Genomic DNA, 21193 nt, shown 5'->3' with positions numbered 1-21193 from the left:
GGGAACTAAAAAATAAACTTAGAAATAAAACAAGGTTTTAAAAGTACAAAAAAATTAATTAAAAGGCTGACGATCCTTGAGTGTAACTGCCTACTTGATTCCCTAGCCCAAACAGAACAGATATATCAATCAATAAGTTGCAAGTTAGGCCAGTTTCACATTTACAGTCAACCACAATGTTTGAATGGGCCAAGTGTCTCCGAACTCAACAACCTCATATATGCTTATCGGCATGTTAAGTTTGGGTCAGGAGACCCGTGGCCAGTCATTGTGATCCGTATTTAGACATAAATGTCAGACATGACATTTGTATTAAATAAATTCCCATAGAACTATATATCAATGTGCGGAGCTCCTCTTGCTCTAGAAATGTGCTGTGGGTAACTTCAACAGCATTTTTATGGTGATAGGTCCTCTTTAATCATGTAGTAGGTTTTATGTATGTGCATTTCTTTGCCCTTAGCTTAAATCTGTCTCCAGACCGATGACCTAATCTTGGTTCTGGTACCATGTCTATGTACTAAGCTAAAACTCAACCACTCGACTAAACTAAGACTACACCACTATGAACTACATGCATTTGTGCTAGACACTGTGTTGCTTTTTCTAATGACAGGTTAATAGTATAGTTTGCTGTCCTTTCACTGCAGAGCATCTGCTAGTCTTTAGGGTTAACGACCTTCTGACATTGATTGTCTGGAAAATTAGGTCAGAGCCAAGAAGGGTCTCTGTAAGTGCTGCTGTCTCATCAAATAATTAGATTTGGACATCAGTAAAATACCTTTTACAGTAGAAATTCAGTCTACAATTAGTCAAGATTGACGTTTTGCACACCAGTCTTCATAAACATTCTGAAAACTGTGTATTGAATCGGCGCATTCACAGTATAGCGGGGTGTTATATGGCGCTCAGCGTTCTTCTGACAAGTACATGAGTCCTCTGAATAGGTTGTGAGCTCACAGATCTTATCCTAGAGAGTTGTTCACACATCCTATCCGAAAAGACTATAGAAGCAGCATGCAGCACATCTGCACTCTACTAAGGTGAGGGTTTTGCTTGATGGGTTGTTGAATGCAGCTGTTTTTAACCCTTTATGTGTAGCGAATTTACAGGACCAGCATTGTGGATGAGAGTTTACAAAACTTGACACACACTTCAGCGAAAAATCCGCAAACAGAAATTGAGCAGCGCTGTGCATTTGACATTGGCCAATTTTCAATTAAAAGTTTATTCCTATCTTCATAGATGGATCATATTGTGGGATCGTATGATGGTACAAACAAACATTTTTGCAATTTATAGCTTCTTAAAATTTGCAGCCAATCTTGAGATATTAACACTTTCCTTATGTTTAGAGCTTGTTGCTTATGAGACTGACCACTGCTGCCGTCTAGCTCATAAACACTACACTAAAAATGGCTGGGATTAGGAGGTAACAGTGTACTCCAAAGATTGCATAAATAAAAAAGATCTCATACACACTAAGCATGTTCTTCTGTCTAGCAGTGGTGGCCGGTCTCCAAGGCAATAAGCGGTAAACAAAAAAAAAGTGTTAATATCTCAAAAACTGCTACAATATTTATTTTGCTTTTTTTCTAGCACTACCTGACAATACCCATTTATAAAGATAGGAATAACCCTATAATGCAGCAATGTTCACATTTTGCAATTCAGCATTTTTGTGGCGAAATATGTACCATTTGGAGGTTTCCACAGCTATAACGCATGTGTGCTTATATTGTAAAAAAGAAAAGCTACATATAGTCATGGCACAAAGCATTGGCACCCTTGATATTGTTCCAAAAATGAAGTATTTCTCCCAGAAAATTATTGCAATTACACATTTTTTATACACATATTTATTTCCTTTGTGTGCATTAGAACAACAAAAAAAACAGAGAAAAAAGGCAAATTGGACATACAGTAATTTTACACAAAATTGTTGGCACCCTCAGCTTAATATTTGGTTGCTCACCCTTTAGAATAAATAACTGCAATCAATCGCTTCTTATAACCATCAACAAGTTTCTTACACCTCTCACCTGGAATTTTGGACCACTCTTGTTGTGTAAACTTCTCCGGATCTTTCATATTTGAAGGCGCTTTCTCCCAATAGCAATTTTACGATCTCTCCACAGGTGTTCAATGGGATTTAGATCCAGATTCATTGCTGGCCACTTCAGAACGCTCCAGCGCTTTCTTTCCAACCATTTCTGGGTGCTTCTTAAAGTATGTTTGAGCTCATTGTCCTGCTGGAAAACCCATGACCTAGGACACAAACCCAGCTTTCTGAAACTGGGAACTACATTGCGACCCAAAATCCTTTGGTAATCTTCAGATTTCATAATGCCTTGCACACAGTCAAGACACCCAGTACCAGAGGCAGCAAAACAACCCCAAAACATCTTTGAACCTCCACCATATTTGACTGTAGGTACTGTGCTCTATACTTTGTAGGCTTCATTCCATTTTCAGTAGTGATGAGCGAGTGTGCTCGCCACTGCTCAATACTCGATAGAGCATTAGAGTGCTCAGGCACTCTCGTTATGCTGTTAGCCAATAAACATGCGGGGATTGCCTACCATACACGGTAATGCCATACCCATGTCGGCTATTGGCATTATTGTGATTGGCCAGTCGCATCGTATCATCGAGTTTATAGAAGACCCGGTGATGCAATGCTCACCACACTGTCCTCTGGAAGCAGCTCAGATCCAAAATAAAAAATATTTAAAATAATGACGATCCAATGTCACTCCAATCTATATTTAAAAAATCAATGTTTTTATTATAACAATGCGTTGCTAGAGCGAACTACTTTCTTCATCAGGTACAAATAAAAACATTCTTCTAAAACCCCTTAACCAGGTGTGGGAATCTGAAAAATATGATGGCGCCTAGTCAGATTAGGAAGAAAATTAATTAACGGGGAGGGGATTGTAGCAATGGAGGCAATTTATTGACTAATATAGAACTTTCAAATGTGGCAATCAAAAATGTAAGAGTTGCAAATGGATACAGTCAGGCAAAAAACAATTTACATCCACAGTCACAGGGGAGGGTTTTCTGATAAAAAGTTTTTTAAACTGTCAAAGTTCATGTGATTTATGTCCTACAATGTCAGTGCAAATCGCAGGGACGGACCACTATGCCAATACATCTTAGGATGAATAAGCACAGGTCTAAAATTAAAAATGGAGTTATGGATCATAGCCTGTCAAGGCATTTTTTCCATGTACATGAAAAAAATCCTACTAAGTTAGAGCTTACCAATATAGAACAAATATCGGTCAGTTTCATGGATAGATATCAAAGGCTGATAAAGTTATTGGATTTTTAAATTATCTACGTTAGCCCTGGAAGGACTAAATGAATGCATAGAGCAGACAGGCTAATACACACTGGCAGATTACAGGTTAACATGACACATTGACAATGTGGCAAGTTTGCTGGGGAGCTATAGAACAGTGGTGATGGGGTTAAATGATTCAAGAATTTGAATACCCACAGCTGGTTAAGGGGTTATATAAGAATGTTGGTTAATTTGAATGGATGTTTTTATTTGTACCTGATGAAGAAAGCAGTTCGCTGTATCTTCACCGTCTGCTGGGGGCTGATGATGAGGGTCGCAGTCTGCTAACATCAGAGTTGTGCCTGAGATTGTACGATTCAAGATGAGCCTTTTCAGTACTGAGCCAGTCTGGGCTGATTCACACATAGGAGCACCTCTGTTTCTTTCCTTGCTGGAAGCAGTTCAGGGAGAGTTGTTATAGGAGTGAGAGCTTAAATTAATGTACCTCCCCCCCAAAAATATTATAAAGTTGCACTCTTTAGTGCCTTTCATGTGGCACTAAAGGGTGTTTTTAACCTTTTTTAAAGCTATTAAATAAATAATTTTTTTTTTTTTAAAATGTTGTGGGGTCTTCTTACTTTTGATAACCAGCCAAGATAAAGCAGACAACCAGGGGCTGATATCAGGCTGAGAAGGTCCATGGCTATACCAGCCCACAGCCACCCCACAATTGGTGCATCTTCACATCCGGCTCTGGTGTCTGTGAATAGCAGTAAAGTATAGGCGCCATGTAGTGACAACAACTCTCATCAGAGCCGCTGGCTCAACGCTGCAGTAAGCGAGAGCCTGCAGCTCTGATGATAGTTGTTTTCAGCACCTGGCATTGGTGAATGGCAGTAGTTTACTCAGGGAACATGGACTACATTGGAGGAGCTTTATGGGGGCATTTTTGATAATAAAATGGTGAACAAGGGATAGTGTGACGGAGTCTTTATTGAAATAAAGTATTTTTTTCTGTGTGTGTTTTTTTAATTTTTTATTACCGGGTTAGTAATGGACATGTCTGATAGACACCTCTCCATTATCAGTCAATCAGGAAGAGCCGGGCAAACCCTAATGTGATGCACCAATTCTGGGGCGGTTGTGAGCTAGTATTTTTAGGCTGGGAAGGGAAAAATAGCCATGGACCTTCCCAGCCTGATAATATCAGCCCCCAGCTTTCTGCTTTACCTTTGGCTCATTATCAAAAATAGGTAGACCCCACATCATTTTTAAAATTATTTATTTCGTTCCCAGCAACGACCTGGGTGTCAGAGATGCGTCCAGACGTCTTCCCCATGCTTTTCCTATTCCATTTGAACGCTGTTTCTATCCATTTCAGTGATTTTCCTGCCCCCGCCCCCCCAGCCCTCCTGTTAGGGTCTCCCAGAAATATGCTTGAGTTTCCCATTGACTTCCATTATACTCGTTACTCAAGTCCAGCGTGTCCGAGCGTCCGACCTGCTAGATTTGAGTACCAAGCACTCGAGCATTTTAGTGCTCACTCATCATGTTCTCAGTAAACAGTAGAATGATGCGCTTTACCAAAAAGCTCTATCTTGGTCTCGACTGTCCACAAGACGCTTTCCCAGAAGGATTTTGGGTTACCCAGGTACATTTTGGCAAACTGCAGTCTAGCTTTTTTATGTCTCTGTGTCAGCAATGGAGTCCTCCTGGGTCTCCTGACTTAGCATTTCATTTAATTCAAATGTTGACGGATAGTTTGAGCTGACACTGATGCACCCTGAACCTGCAGGACAGCTTGAATTTCTTTAGAACTTAATTGGGGCTGCTTATCCACCATCCAGACTATCCTGCATTGCAACCTTTCCTCAATTGTTCTCTTCCCTCCACGTCCAGAGAGATTAGCTACAGTGCCATGGGTTGTAAACCCCTTGATTATGTTGCTCACCTTTGACAAAGGAACATCAAGATCTCTGAAGATGGACTTTAACCTTGAGATTGTTGATATTGTTCAACAATTTTGGTTCTCAACTCTTCTCCTCTTTCTCTTCTCCACGCTTAGTGTGGCACACACAGACACACAATGCAAAGATTGAGTTTCAGGTGTGATGTTTATATTGCCCACACCTGTTACTTGCCTTCAATGAGTTTGAACGAGCATCACATGCTTGAAACAAAGTTGTTTACCCACAATTTTGGAAATGTGCCAACAATTTTGTCCAGTCCATTTTTGGGGTTTTGTGTGAAATTATGTCAAATTGGCCTTTTTTTTCTATGTTTTTTTTGTGTTGCTCCAATACACACAAAGGAAATAAACATGTGTATAACAAAACATGTAATTGCAATAATTTTCTGTGAGAAATACTTTATTTTCTGGAATAATTTCAAGGATGCCATCACTTTCGGCCATGACTGTATAGTACTATGGCCCCAACCCCCTATATATAGTTTGATGGCCCCACTGCTTCACATATATAGTATAATGGCCCCAATGTTCCATATATATAGAATGATGGCCCCACTGCTCCAATACATGGCAATCTTGCACATGTATCATGTCTGGCGCCAGCAGCAGACTGGCCCGCCGGTACACCGGACGATCCTCCAGTGGGCCCCGTGACAGATATAGTGGGAGCGACCATGGGCATATCAGAGGCTATCAGTGACTATGATTGAACGTCACTGCTATGCGCTGGGTGCTGACGTCAGTGCGCTGCATAGCAGGGATGGTAAATGGCCATGAGCCTTTAAATGTCACTGCTCTGATAGGTCGACGGCCATGTTAATGACCATGCTGGATATGAAGCCACAGGAAGGGGAGATTGTTTTTTCCTCTGAATGGGCAGGGTAGTGGGTATATAGGGGCCCATGATTGGGGGGATACATAGGGGCCCAGGAAGGGGTGGATACATTGGGGCCCAGGATGGAGGGGTACATAAGGGCCCAGGATGGAGTAGATACATAGAGGCCCAGGATGGGGAGAAGATACATAAGGGCCCATGATGGGGGGAGATACATGGGGGCCATGGGGGCCCAGGATGATGGATATACATAGGGGCCCAGGATGGGGCGACATAGGGGCCTAGGATAAGACACATTATTAAATAAAGGGGCCCAGGATGGGTGACAATTATTGTATGGGGGCCAGAGTGAGGAATGTACATAATTAGTTTATAGTGGCAAGTGGGACATAATTACTGTAGGGGCCTACAGTCCCTGACAGAAGTTATGTCGCTTATCCATGTTATGTAAATAAAAGCTTATAACCTGATGTTAAATTTATCCATTGGTTTTATAAATGACTCTTTTGAAAGCTGAAACCCTCCCAAATTTGGTTTGGGTTAAGAAAATAAATTGGCATCAATGCTGAAATATTGATCATTTCATGAACACGGAATGGTCAGATTTTGGCAAGACAAAAGTTTTGTCGCCCACAGAAAGTAATGTGATATTCAAACAAATAATTATCTTAAAATACAAATATATGTTGCATAACATTGGTGAATGAAGTTGTGCTGTTATTAGAGTCATATTTAATATTTTGTGTGACTTCCATGAGCTTGAAGGACTGCATCCATGCGGTTCAACAATGATTCATACAATTTATTAATGAAGTCATCAGGAATAGCAAAAAATGCAGTCTTACATGCCTCCCATCTAGATTCTTTGGTTTTGTCTTCCAAGCTTCCTCTTTCATCCTACCCCAAACATGCTCAATGATGTTCACTTCTGGTGACTGGGCTGGCCAGTCCTTGAGCACCTTGATCTTTTTTGCCTGGAGGAACTTTGTTGAAGAGATGGATGTATGAGCTGGAGCACCATCCTGCTGCAAAATTTGACCCCTTTTATGATTTAGAATGTAAGAGGTAGCTAATACTTCTTGATATTTTAGGCTATTGATATTGCCTTCCACCTTGCAAATGTTTTGCAACCCTCATACTGAATGTAACACCAGACCATGATCTTTCCACCACCAAATGTAACTGTTTTCTGGGTGTATTTTGGATCCATACGGGCTCCAGTAGGTCTCCTGCAGTATTTGCAGCGGCTGTGGTGTAATTCTACTGAAGATTCATCAGAGAAATCCACCTTCTGCCACTTTTCCAGCGTCCATCTGTTTAGCAGGCTGTGGGACTTTGCAAATGCTTTTTATTTGCCTTTTGTTTAGTGTTGGCTTCTGGGCACTGATTCGACCATGGAGGCCATTTCGAGACAGAATCCTACAAACTGTTCTAGTTGACACAGGGACTTGAGGTGATCAGGCCTGTTGGAGCTCTGCTGCAGTAGAAGAGGGGCTTGCTTTGGATTTTCTAACCAACAAATGTTCCTCCTGAGCAGTTGTCTTGCCGGGTCTGCTGGACCTGGGCTTGTCAAACACATCTCCAGTCTCTTCAAATCTTTTTTTAATTCTTTGTACTTGAAGCTAAGAAACATTAAAGGTGCCAGCCACCTCTGCAGTGGATCTGGTCTTCAGCCTCTTGATAATCAAGGCTTTGGTCACAATGTGGATTTTTGGCATGTTGTCAGAGCTCAAGTTGCAGTTAAAGTGAAGGTCTGGGGTGCTGGGTTTCTTTTTATACACACCCACTAATTAACCGATCATTTACTGAGCACTGGTGAGAATGTAAACAAGGAATTGGGTGCATTATATCACCAGGCGACAAAACTTTTGTCTTGCCAAAATCTGACCATTCTGTGTTCATTAAATGATCAATATTTCAGCATTGATGCCAATTTATATTCTTAACATAAACCAAATTTGGGAGGGTTTCAGCTTTCAAAAGAGTAATTTATAAAACCAATGGATGAATTTAACGTCAGGTTATAAGCTTTTATTTACATAACATGGATAAGCGACATAACTTCTGTCAGGGAGTGTATTAGGGGACATCACTGCTGTAATATAATTTACTTTTCAGGATGCTGTCTTCCATGGGGGAACACAAGGGAGGTCCTGTTACCGTAAAGGGCAGCACTATGTCGCTTTTTTCTTCATCTGATGTAGAGCAGAAATCGGAGAAAAAGTGAGGAATGTGCTCTAGAAGCAATTAGTTATAGATAACTGTGTGTTATTTTCTGCAGAGATGAATCCCGGCTGGAAGAAGTAATCTGCGCCAGATGAAGAAGAAAAGTGAAGATTAAGGACTACAACTAGAGATATCACTGGTGAGTCTGTGTATTAGATGTACATGCACACTATACACTCACACTATATAGAGATTCTGTATAAGATGTCACTGGTGATCCCTCTATTACCTGTACATTGACATTATATACAGAACTCATGTGTATGTCACTGATGATCCTTGTATGACCTGTACACTATATACAAAGCTCATGTGTATGTTACCGGTGATCACTGTATTTACATGTACACTCTATTCTATATACAGAGCTCACATGTATAATGTCACTAGTGAGCCCTGTATTACCTGTACACTGACAATAGATACAGAGCTCCTGTGCATATCACCGATGATCACTGTATCACCTGTACACTAATACTATATAGAGAGCTCCTGTGTATAATGGCACCAGTGGTTGGTGTTATTAGCATTGTGGTTTTTATTCATGATCATTATTGTAGTATCATTCAGTCACTATGTGGTGGTAATATGTAATCTGGTCATGCTGTGGTGGTATTTCTCCTTGTATGTGGTATTATTTAGTTACCATGTTGTGGTAATATGTGGTCTAGTCATGGTGTGGCCGTATTTGTCCCTAATATGTGGTATTATTTGGTCACTATGTGGTAGTAATATGAGGTCTGGTCATGGTGTGGCGGTATTTCTCTATTGTATGTGGTATTGAATGCGGAACTTTTATCTCTATTAGAATGGAGCGACATGTACGACTCGACCACTGATCTATTCATTCCCTCAGTTGCTGCATACGCTGCGCTTAGTTTTCTCTGGAAGTCCCAAATAGGATGAATGGAGCTGGGTCAGACATCTTACCTGCCGCTGCATTTTAAAATGGGGATAAAAGTGGCCTGTCAGGAATAAAAGTTCCCAGTTCTTCCGATCAGTGCGGTTTCCAATGGTCGGATTCCACGATTAATAAGTTATCATCTACCTAACCTGTGATAACTTGTTTCCACCAAAGAACACCTTTAATGTAAACTATCGTAATTGTACATCAAAGTTATAGTAAGGGCACAGTAGATGTGAAGGAGCCTTCTGTGTTTTACAGTCAAAGCTCCACTGTAACAGGGATAAAGGCTGATAGATATTTGTATATAGCTGTAGAGTGGGCCCCTAGGGTCAATTCCTCCTGTGGACCCCAGACACCCCAGTCTAACCCTGACTGGCCCATGTGCTCAACTTAGTGGTTCAGCGGTTTCTGAAAACCTACCCAGTGTCATGCCCCTGTATTCGATCTCTTGAGCTTGTGTTCTGTGGTCGGTTTCTCTTTCTGCCGAGTCGCTGGAGTCACACCTTTCTCTGGGTGTTTGGGTTCTGCTATTCTGGATGCAATCTGTCTAGCTTATAAGAAAGTATTACAATAAACAAAAATACTTTATTAAAAAAAACAAAAAAAAACCACTGCCCTACACCATCCCATTTGATCCCATGTTGGTCCAACGTAGTCCATCAAATCCAATCTAGTCCATATAGTGATAAAAAAAAAGAAAGAAATCTCTGACGTTTAGATTCATCTTGATGTACACAAGCGATGTCCTACTTTTTGTTGAAGACTTTGGCCTTTCTTATTTCTATAGTACATGGATGATGGGCCCCAAGAATGATGTTCTCCAATGGGCCCTGTGTTCTGCAGTCGGACACTGTAAGGGGAGAAATGTAAAGACAAGAACCTTTGCAATTTACTACTTATTAGAAATTGTAGCTGTTCCTGAAATATTAACAGTTCTCCTTTCTTTTGGCTGCTCGTTACGTAGGTGATCGCCTCCTGCTGGTTTGTAGCTTGTAAACGCTGCTCTAAAACTAGCTGGGATTAGGAAGTAAGGCTATGTGCACACGATGCAGAAATGAAGCAGAAAATTTCCGCTGCAAAAATTCCGCAGCATGGGCATTGAAATTGCGGATTTACATTGGGGACCATGGGAGACAGATTACCAAGCGTTTCCCAAGCGTTTACGCTGCAAAAATTCCGCAGCAAAAACGCTTGAAAAACGCATCATGGGCACGGACCCTAACAGCGAGCTCCAGCGATCCTGTAAGCTTCAAAACATACAAGCTCAACAGAAAAGATCTTGTAAGCACTGTGCATGTCATGCTGTCTAGAATTGGTAGTCGGTCTCCAAGGCAACAAACTGTAAACAAAAGTGTTATTTCAAGAATGGCTTAACATTTTAATAATTAGTAAATTGCAAGATTGTTTTTACAAATTCTATCAGACACTACCCATTTATGAAGATGGGAATAACCCTCTAAGGGATTAACCCCTTTACGACCTAGGACGTACCTATGTCATAGGTCGCCTCCTTCCCTTTGATGTGGGCTTCGGCGCTCAGCCCGCATCTTTTCCGGCACATGGTGAGAATCCCAAGGTGGTGAAGGGGTTAAAGACCATATACATTATTATTATTATAACTGTATATTTTGTGCTCACACACAGTGTACAGCTGAATATCAGGTGAATGGAGCATTGTGTGCTTGTAGCATTACACTGGGAGAAGTTTGGCTCAGAGGTAATGTTCACCGAAGAGTCTTCAACGTGGATGACGTATCACGTGAGATGCGATTATTGGAACCTCTTTCTGTTTCAAAGACCAGAAAACAGAGTGCCATGAAGTTTGTCCCCACCGTTTCCCTGTACTTCCCAGGAAAACGCTTCTTACACGTATGGGAGGAAGATTTTCCCAGTCGCCTTCCGTACTGTAGCTATCATGTGACCGGTGACGCTCCCTGTCCATCAGCAGCGCAGGCCGGCGAGCTGGCAGTGCTGGAGGCTGTGTATCCGGAATATGTGTCCGGGCTGCGGCTGTCACTCGGTTCCTTTCATGTACTCGCCGTCCCGCAGGGCCCTCCGCGGGTGTCCCGGTCTGTAGACGGGAGAGGGCTGATTCCAGCAGCAGCTACATGAGGTTATAGGGAGCCGCCGGCATGGACGAGAAGTACAGCAGCAATGTGATGAGCAGCGGCAGGCTGGGGCCTGTGGATGCCCCGGAGTCCAGGTGAGGAGGTGTCCAGAGCAGTGCGTGTGTGTGCTCTCCTCCAGCAGGAGCTGTCAGCATGCTGGGACTTCTAGTGTCTCCCCCAGCAGGAGCTGTCAGCATGCTGGGACTTCTAGTGTCTCCCCCAGCAGGAGCTGTCAGCATGCTGGGACTTCTAGTGTCTCCCCCAGCAGGAGCTGTCAGCATGCTGGGACTTCTAGTGTCTCCCCCAGCAGGAGCTGTCAGCATGCTGGGACTTCTAGTGTCTCCCCCAGCAGGAGCTGTCAGCATGCTGGGACTTCTAGTGTCTCCCCCAGCAGGAGCTGTCAGCATGCTGGGACTTCTAGTGTCTCCCCCAGCAGGAGCTGTCAGCATGCTGGGACTTCTAGTGTCTCCCCCAGCAGGAGCTGTCAGCATGCTGGGACTTATTGTGCCACCATTACTTTGGAATTGCACTGCCTGTGCGATAGGGGAGGCCACACTACCAAGGCCCCAATAGGAGCAGGAGTGGTAATCCTCCATTGATCCTGTATATGTCACATAGGGGCAGGTGCAGCCGGGTTGTTTTGTGTGGAGAAATGCTTCAAACTGACCCTCCTGACAGCCTCCACCTGCAGCATTCGGTCATTGAGGACCAGCACTGTCAGTGGTAATCTGGTAGGTAGAGGTTACCAGCCATCCACAGGACAGGTGATAACTTATAGACTTTATAGTGGTCCGACAGCAGGTACTGCACCAACAGTTAGGACTTTATCTTTTAGAATAGAGTAGCAGTGCACACGCCTGACCGCTGCTCCACTCATTCTCTATGGGGTTGCCAGAAAAAACTGAATGCAGCTCTTGGAAGTCCCCATAGAGAATAAATGTAGCAGAGCACGGGTTGGGGATGTGTACTGCTGCTCCATTCTCCCGGGGATAAAAGTGCCCTGTTCTAGTGATCAATGGGGGTCGGACCCCAACCATCTAAAATATATCAAATATTCTGTCCTGGAATACCCCTTTAATTGGATTTTCTGGTGTTTTAAGCAAGTGGCCAAAGAGTAAGAAATAACTTTTAATTACCATTAAAGGGAACATGTCCTCTCCAGAAGCGCTGCCTGCTGCCATAATGGTAATCTGCTGTCAGACAAATAATGTTTAGGTAATTCATTAGACCAGCAGCTATCTCGCCTGGCTCCACCATGCACAGCAGGGCTGTCCTTATGTGCTCTATTAGAGAGCTCCTGGGGTTGGCTTACTTCTAGGGAGCAAAAGGATCAACAGTCTGCAATCAGACATACCAGATCCTTAACTATCACAACAGGTGTCTGTTGGGGGTCCCTGACACATTTGATGTTCATCTGAACTCGTTTATATTGGCAAGTGCAGACAGCATTAATCTAATGTGTGTGCGTCACTTTACAGTCACCACTCACTGCACAGTGACGCGGTGTACTCACTCCACTCTTGTGCGTGCAGGGCAGGATGTCAATCAAAGTGTCAGAGAGTGATAACTGCACTCACTGTATAGTGAACGATGACTGACCCCTCCCTTCTGTAGGATGATTATAAGTTGCTTTCCTCCCTGTAGCCAACCAGGCATGATGTAAAGCTGTTTACCTGCGGCTTACCATTATATCTGTAAGTAAACAGCTTTTCTGGAGGTGACCGGTTTCCTTTTAAAGGGAGTCTGTCAGCACAGAATGACTGTTCAAACCAAGTGCAGGCGCTCGGTTCATCATGGTGGGGCCAATCATTTAAATACACCTTCCCACCTGCCACTTTTCCATCTATATGCCCTTCTCTGGCTCTATGAAGCCAAAGCTGTCAATCAAAGAAGAGGAGGGGGTAAAGATGGATGGACAACAAGCAGGTGGGAAGGTGTATTTAATTGTTTAGCCACGAGATGATGCACGGAGCGACGGTACTTTTTTTTTTTTTTTGTCATTTTGTGCTGAGTCCCTTTAAATCTCCTGCCGTTCTAACACTGTAGCCCCCATGATCAGTACAGCCATTCACTGGCGAGAGCAGTGTTGCTTGTTTGTATGGCACATAACTGAGTCCAGTTATTGGCAGTAACGATCATGTGAGTAATGTACATGACATTAGCAAGGATCGTCTTCTTTGGGGCATCATATCATATCTGCAGGAGGAGCTGATCAGATTAATATACTTTTTTGTAAAAAAAAAAAAAAAAAATTGTAAATCGTTAATTTTATTCATTAGATGGTCCTATTTAGTAATTGACAGTCTTCCCTGTTTGAGTGCATGCAGAGATAACTGTCAATCACTATTAGGACCACCCACTGGACTCCTATCTATACAGACACCAAATATATATACAAAACTGACAATTATACTCATATTAATTATCAAAGCTGCCCCCAATCTCCAGTACAGTCCCAGGTTCCCTCCAATGTGTGTGTGAAGGGAACTGGCTCATTTCATAAGCTAAAGCAGACGCCCTTCTCTGACTTGGTTATTGAAATTAGCCCGTCAGCCTCTCCCCGTCACTCACATGGGGTGTGGAGCTGCAGAACCGCCCTGATACTTCAAAATCGGGACACTTAAAGGGGTATTCCCCATCTCCGAGATCCTATCCCAATATGTATTAGGTATAATAGTAATAATATTAGCAAATACCTCCAATTAAAAATGTAGTATAGTCCTTCTGATAAGCTATGGCGCTTACCCCGTGTGCAGGACATTGCAGTAGCTTGGCTATCCATGGTTTCAACCACTCATATAGTGAGTTATTTGTTAGTGGTCATAACCATGGATACCTAAGCTACTGCAATGCCCTGCACATGGCAGGTAAGTGCCATAGCTTATCAGAAGAACTATGCTACATTTCTAATGGTTATAATATTAACAAATACCTCCTATTACACCTACTACATATTAGGATAGGATCTTGGAGATGGGAATATTCGTTTAATAATTTAAGTAAATTGGGTATAAATATTGATGTATAACCCAGTCCCTCTGCTATTGACACGGACATCCCAACCACACAGCTTTGTCTTCAGGCCTTTAATACCCGTAAAGGCCTCAGTTTCTGCTAGGTGAGGGCTCCAGGTAGGTATAAGTGCCTAATAGATAGACGACATGTGTGAGATAAGAATGTTGTGTGGTCACAGCCTCATATCACTGTAACACTTGGTCAGGTGCCATTATATGTCTGGTTATCACTTGATCATCTTCTTACATGACGTATTTCTGTTTTGCAGACTGACCAGATACATCGTCCTTCTCTGCTTTATAAAGTTCCTGAAGGCTCTTGGTATTTTTGAGTCCTACGATCTACTAAAAGTAGTCCATATTGTACAGTTTATCTTTATATTAAAATTGGGGTAAGTAGCCGTATTGCTATGTATTCATGCCTCCTCCTACCCTATAGTGTAACTATGAAGGTGGTCTTGTGTCTCCTATTTGGATAGAAATTGTGTCTTCAGAGAGGAAGAGAACTTAAACTCTAGCGCCACCTATTGGAAGCTGCAATCCTACAAGTCAATATCGACCCTGTAACGAGCCTTGCAATATGACTTAGGATAAAAGCCTAATCAGAATCTCAATTTGCAGACACGGTGTTTCATGGTATTGCCCTTCGTCTGTTTTGGCTAGGTGAGAGGCTAAGGCTATGTGCCCACGTTGCATTTATGAAGCAGAAAATTTCTGCTTCATTTCTGCAAGTCCTCTCCCGGAAAAACGCATGCGGAATTCCGCACGCGTTTATCGCGCATTTTTCGCGCGTTTATCACACGTTTTCCACATGCGGAATTGCCTTGCGTTTTTTAAGCATTGGACAAAGGCAATTCTGCTTGCGGAAACGCAAAATTAAATGACATGCTGCGGATTTTTGAACGCAGCATAAACGCTGCGGAAAAATCCGCAGCATGTGCATAGAACTTGCGGAATCCCATTGGGGACCATGGGGTGCGGATTACCAAGCGTTTCCGCTGCGGAAATTCCGCATCAAAAACGCTTGAAAAACGCTACGTGGGCACACAGCCTTAGACTGAGATCTAAGGAGTAAGCGTTTTCACCTTATGGAGAGTGACATGCCAGGTCTGGCATGTCAGTATGAGGATGATTTGGATGGAGTGACAGGCGCACTGTGCTTGACTGTAATTTGCATGCTGCAGATTTAAAATCTAAACTGCGGGGACACTTTCGCTTCTGATTATCATTTTTCAATGTGCATATGAAACATGGTAGGAGTGTAAATCTAGACTGAACCCCTGCAGCGTATCCTCCTGTGTGAGCTCGTCGTCAGTGCGGAGGAGAAGGGGAGTGCACACTGGGGATATCACACACTGAAGGCACCAGGGTCTTTGTTCCTGTCCTTTCAGGTGACTTTTCGGAGTAAGGCCACAGCCCCACTATCTGTATTTGGTCAGTATTTTTTCTCAGGAGTGAGAGCCAAAACCAGGAGTGGCTGACGAATGCAGAATCGGTGATTTCTTTCTATTATACCTTTTCTCTGATTGTTCCTCACCTGGTTTTGGCTCTCACTGCTGAGAAAAAATACTGAATGAATACTGATAGTGATGCCGTAGCCTAAGTTATTGCGTGTACATGAGGCGTTAGGCCTCATTCGTTTTTCATGTAGAGTGCTATCTGTGGTTTTCATGTATGGCACTTGTACCTGTGCTAATGGGGCCATTCACATGTCCGAGATTTTTTTTTTTGTAGTCCGCAGAAAATCTTGGAGTAATGTCTTATATTGATCCCAGCGTTTGATCAAAATCAGCAATGCAAGTCAAAGCTTCAGTGAAAATATTGCACCGCACTCGGATGCCATTTCAGTGTGGTCCGATTCTCACAGCCTGTCTCATAGGAGAATGTGGATAAACTTGCTTTTTTTCTCCACGTACGACCACACTCATCGGTCCGTTTTTCTCATACATGAGAAAAAAAGTACATCTGAATGAGGCCTAACACTCCACTTTCTCCTTTGCTGGCTTTAGTCACAAATGGCTACACTAGCGTTTTTGTCTTTTGCTTCGGTTTCCTTCCCCTCCCTTCTCCATAAAATTATACCGGCTGCCTATAAAAGTTTATCTCTCCGCTTTTGAGGGCAATTGATTAGTACAGGATAGAATAAGGGACTGACAAGTGAGGAAAGAAGAATATTTTTCGGATAAAATATAGTACACAGTTTCTTGTACTTTAGATTTATGGGGAAAAAAAGATCAGTTTAGTTACTGTTTAACTCTGATTTTTGCATGCCAGTGCGTAGCCGTCAGTGTCCTGCTCCTAGATTTACTTGTGCAGCAGGATACATGCTTGAGTGATACTTGTCGTTGTCAGTGTGCAGCCTCTCAGGTCTAGTAGGAGGAATCCAAAGTAAAACTCTTTATGTAACTTCAGTCTTATATTCAGCAGGTTTTTTTGTTTTTTTTTTCTAAGGCCACGTTCACACGACCGTATTTTGGTCCAAGTGCTGTTCCATGAAAAAACCGACAGCTCTCGTACCAATGTTGTTCAGTGGGGCAGTACTGATAATGATCTACACGTGAAAAAAAAATTGTAGAATATACTAGTTTCTTCCATGTGTCGGATGAGATTCAGCCATTCAAGTCTATGGATGCTATAGGGAACCATTTCTCTCAAGTAGGCATTAGGTAGCGTTCACACAGGCAGTGCCGTTTGGTCCAAACAGGTGCAGTTTTATTGCTTTCATAAAACTCCCAAGGGATTCAAAACTAAAAAAACAGGCTCTTCAAGACACAAAGGTATCACAGCAAATAAACAGGCCATTTAGCAGGACACATATGTCAGTGCGGGCTCACCTGAACAGATTATAGTCCTTTCTCCCGGAGCAAACGTCATACATAAAAGAGGCCCAATCCCACCAGTCTCTATATCACCTTTCACCCAAGCTCCAACAGCTTCCAGTGCCAAACAGAAGTATTCAACTCCAGGCACAGTTCACACTGAACAGGCTGCAGCTTCCACACTGTTCTCTGCAACTCCAACTTACAGACTGCTCTGCTTTCCTAGCTGACCCATGCAGTCTCCATTCATTCAGAGAGAGACCCCGGCATGTCTCTCAGCTACAGCTCACATTTTGGCTGGACACTCGCCTGCTTCAGCACACTCCACTCTGCTTCATTCAGCAGACTCACACACATAGTGAACACTGGTCCTGATTCTTAGTTAAAAAAAAAAAAAAACAACTAGGCAGGTGCATCTAATAAAATCCTGCAGAGCTAGGACTTAACCCTGTCCTACCTGGCTCTGCTACAATGCATGTAAAAAAAAAAAATCGTTCCATATGAAGCCCAGTTTAGCATCCGAGTTTTATGGACACACTCAAATTCTTTAACATAGAAAACTGTACTTCATCTTGTAATTTTTAAATAACTGCTGCTTTATAAAAACCGATTGCACATGGATGACAAGTGAGAAAAAAGTCAGTTTTCTGGATGAAATTCGCACTTTTCATACAGTCATGTGAACTCAACCTCAACGCAAATACCGTTTGCTGCCATTTTTATACTACAGTTAAAATGGTTGTCAAGAACTTAGACTCCGTAGGATGGATTATCAATATCAGATTGGTGAACGTCCAGCGCCCATCAGATGTTACCAGGACTTGTGACAGATGGAAGTACACAGTGTAAGAAACTGGATCAGCCAAGTCCTGCTTTGGGGTACTGCAGCTCACGTTTCATTGAAGTGAATGTGATTTGAGCTGTAGTACCTGAGAACGGGAAGGAACAAATGCACAAAATAAATAAAAAAAAAATCCCTGGGTCCTTAAAAGGGAGTCTGACCGTAAGATCAACCCTCCTAAGCCGTCTGTATGGGCATGTAGGTCATAGGAAGCTGAATAAAAATGATAACTTGATATCTGCAATCTGATGTTTTATTCCAAAGAAATCCATGTTTTTCTTAATATGTAAATGAGCTGTTAAGATCTATGGGCCGGACATAGATCTCCCTGAGAATCTGTCTCCAGAGATTATTTTAAATGAAAGGTGAAGTTACGAGTGTGAGACATGTAATGACTGACAGTCTGCTCTCTTTGCAGAGCTGGAATAAGACATCGGATCGCAGATATCAAGGTATCATTGTATTCCGCTTCCAATGACCTACATTCCCATATAGACGGCTTCGGAGGGTTAATCCTACTGACAGATTCCCTTTCAAGGGTTTAACACTTTCATGTAATGGGTAAGGTATGCAGTCACTGAATAACCTGTTTTGCCTGATCTGATTCCAGGGTGATCTCATGGCTGAGGTTGTTTGTTTTTTGGATAATCTTCTCTGGGAAAAGAAATATCTAATATAAAATGTATCTGCTCTTACTGTTGGACTGAGTAGTTTTCTTGTTCTATCCTATAGCCATATACTTTAGTATTTTGCTCTCATTTTGGTCTTTACTCTCTGCAGGTGTGCAATTTTTATGGTTTTGTTTCAAAAACCATTTTCTTCTGGGAAGACGGTTACAAGACGCCAAGTGAGTTATCCATGTTAACCCAGTAGAATTTGTAACAGTTCAGAAAAGTGACAGCGACCAACATGGCTTCACTAAGGAAGAAAGACCATGATTTCCACATAATGTGAATAGTCAACAGATTTCAAAACACAAACTACATTTTATTAAAGGATTCCTCCTTTTATACTGATGACGTAGCCAAAGGAAACAATTTGTCACCTGTACACAGGATACCCCCTCTGATCAGCTGTGCTGGTGCCGCCGGCCGGGTGTTAGCAGTTGCAGAGCTGAACAGTACAGCGCTGTCATCTGTGTAGTGGCCACAGCCAGGTACTGCTATCTGAATGATTGGCACTGGATCTGCAGTACCCAACCGCGGCCACTACACAGTTGATACCTTTCCACAATCAAGCCTGCCAGGACTGTATGCTCTTTGGGTATGTGTATATGTTTAAGTACTTGCTGCAGATATTTCTTCACCAAAAACGTGTCTCTTGGCAGGAAAAGTGCAGCGTAAAATCACATTTATGCTGATGGGGCAAACGATGCAGAAAGTCACATTGTGCTCTGTCAGATATTTTCAGCAGTGTCCACCTATTAGAAGTGTTGCACGTGGTCGGCTGCACTTTTTTTGCACTCTTAAAACAGGTGCATGCTGCTGACAGATGCCACAATGTGACTACTTCTACATCATTAACCCTTTCGCAACCTTGGGTTTTGTCGTTTTTGCTTTTTCGTTTTTTGCTCCCCTTGTTCCCAGAGCCATAGCGTTTTTATTTTTTTGGACAATATGGCCGTGTGGGGGCTTATTTTTTGCGGTACAAGTTGTACTTTTCAATTCCATTACTAGTTTTACCATATCGTGTACGGGAAAACGGGGAAAAAAATTCCAAGTGCGGTAAAATTGCAAAAAAAGTGCAATACCACAGTTGTGTGTTTTTTTTTTTTTTTTTTTTTTTTACCACATTCACTGAATGCTAAAACTGACCTGCCATTCTTATTCTTCATGTCATTACGAGTTCGTAGACACCAAACATGTATAGGTTATTTTATATTTAAGTTGTGGAAAAAAAATTCCAAAATTTAGTAAAAAAAAAAAAAGCGCCATTTTCCGAGACCTGTAGCGTCTCCATTTTTCGTGATCTGGGGCTGGGTGAGGGCTTATTTTTTGAGCGCTGGGCTGACGTTTTTATTGATAACATTTTGGGGTAGATCCGATGTTTTGATCGCCCGTTATTGCAATTTTGCGGCAACCAAAAAACGTAATTCTGGCGTTGAGAATTTTTTTCTCGTTACACCATTTACCGATCGGATTAATTATTTTTTTATATTGATAGGTGGGGCGATTCTGAACGCGGCGATACCAAATATGTCTATGTAGGGTTTTTTTTTTTATATTTTATTTTGAATGGGGCGAAAGGGGGGGTGATTTAAACTTTTATATTTTTTTTTATTTTTTCTATATTTTTAAAAACTTTTTTTCTCTTTCCCCATGACGGCACCACGGAGAGAGGGGATCCGCCCTTCAAGGACAGGAAACCTACAGATAAAAAGGGCGGCACCTCTCTCCCGCATCAGTTGGTTTCCTGTCCTTGACAGGGACCTACGGATGAAATCCTGAAGAAAGAAGATTTTACTTACCAGGCCCGACCAGTCCGGCTCAGGCAGCGGGGGTTCCCTGCCTCGGCTGGTGCGGTGTCCTGAAGCGCCACAGCTGGGGTCAGCGGGCCTCTAGGGTGGCAGGGAGACGCGAAGCAAGCCGCGGTCTCCTGTGGCGTCGGGCCCAGGCGGTAAGTATAGAAGGCTCAGGGCTCGGGTTGGCCTGAGCCCTGGGTCAGGGTCTGGGCCTTGTGCAGCGCGCGCCCCGCATGCTTGCCGGATAGCGATTCGGCGTTTGGGCGGGTGCGCGCGCTCACCGACGCTCCCCCTCGCGCGTGCGCCGGAAGTGACGCGGCCGCAGGAGCGGCGAATTCAAACGCGCGCACGGGAAAGGCCTAACATGGAGGACACAGCGGTGTCCTGGCCAGAGGGGGGCGCTCCCCACAGCGGTGTTGGAGGGGGAGGGGGCGGTCACCTGCATAGCTTAAATTGCCAGGGAAGCAAAGGGAAAATGCTTCCTGGCATACGTGAAAATCAGCAGTATGAGTGACCAGGGGGGGTTAAAACCGGCAGTGGCAGCCACTTGCACAGCCAGATCCTTGATAGTTTGGCTGGACCAGCTGGAATCTCAGCTAAAAGACAAGGCTTCAAGGGAGGATATTATAGGGACCATCCCTGTGATGAAAGGCGCAGCGGCTTTTCTGGCATACGCCTCAGCCGACTCCGTCAGACTGGCAGCCAGAGCAGGGAGTTTTTC

The 21193-nt window shown here is 43.0% G+C and overlaps 1 protein-coding gene and 1 long non-coding RNA gene across 2 annotated transcripts in view; both read left to right on the top strand.

Annotated features, from left to right (window-relative positions):
* LOC141168365 (uncharacterized) overlaps positions 1-8461 on the top strand; it is a 172584-nt gene extending 164123 nt beyond the window's left edge. The window contains exon 3 of the long non-coding RNA XR_012252107.1: positions 8378-8461. This is a non-coding gene — a long non-coding RNA (uncharacterized lncRNA). The remainder of the gene's footprint in view (positions 1-8377) is intronic.
* Positions 8462-11115: 2654 nt separating this feature from the next.
* The window catches only part of SLC30A5 (solute carrier family 30 member 5), a 37074-nt gene continuing 26996 nt past the window's right edge, over positions 11116-21193 (top strand). Inside the window, exons 1-3 of the mRNA XM_073680198.1 lie at positions 11116-11432; positions 14621-14743; positions 18792-18858. Coding sequence (XP_073536299.1) covers positions 11362-11432; positions 14621-14743; positions 18792-18858 — 261 coding nt within the window. The 5' untranslated portion in view covers positions 11116-11361. The remainder of the gene's footprint in view (positions 11433-14620; positions 14744-18791; positions 18859-21193) is intronic.

This window comes from Phyllobates terribilis, unplaced genomic scaffold, assembly GCF_046119375.1.
Source record: "Phyllobates terribilis strain yellow unplaced genomic scaffold, ASM4611937v1 Scaffold_1__5_contigs__length_1240528914, whole genome shotgun sequence".
NCBI lineage: Eukaryota > Metazoa > Chordata > Amphibia > Anura > Dendrobatidae > Phyllobates > Phyllobates terribilis.
Note: the sequence above shows the minus strand (reverse complement) of the source record. Positions and strands in the feature narration are given on the sequence as shown.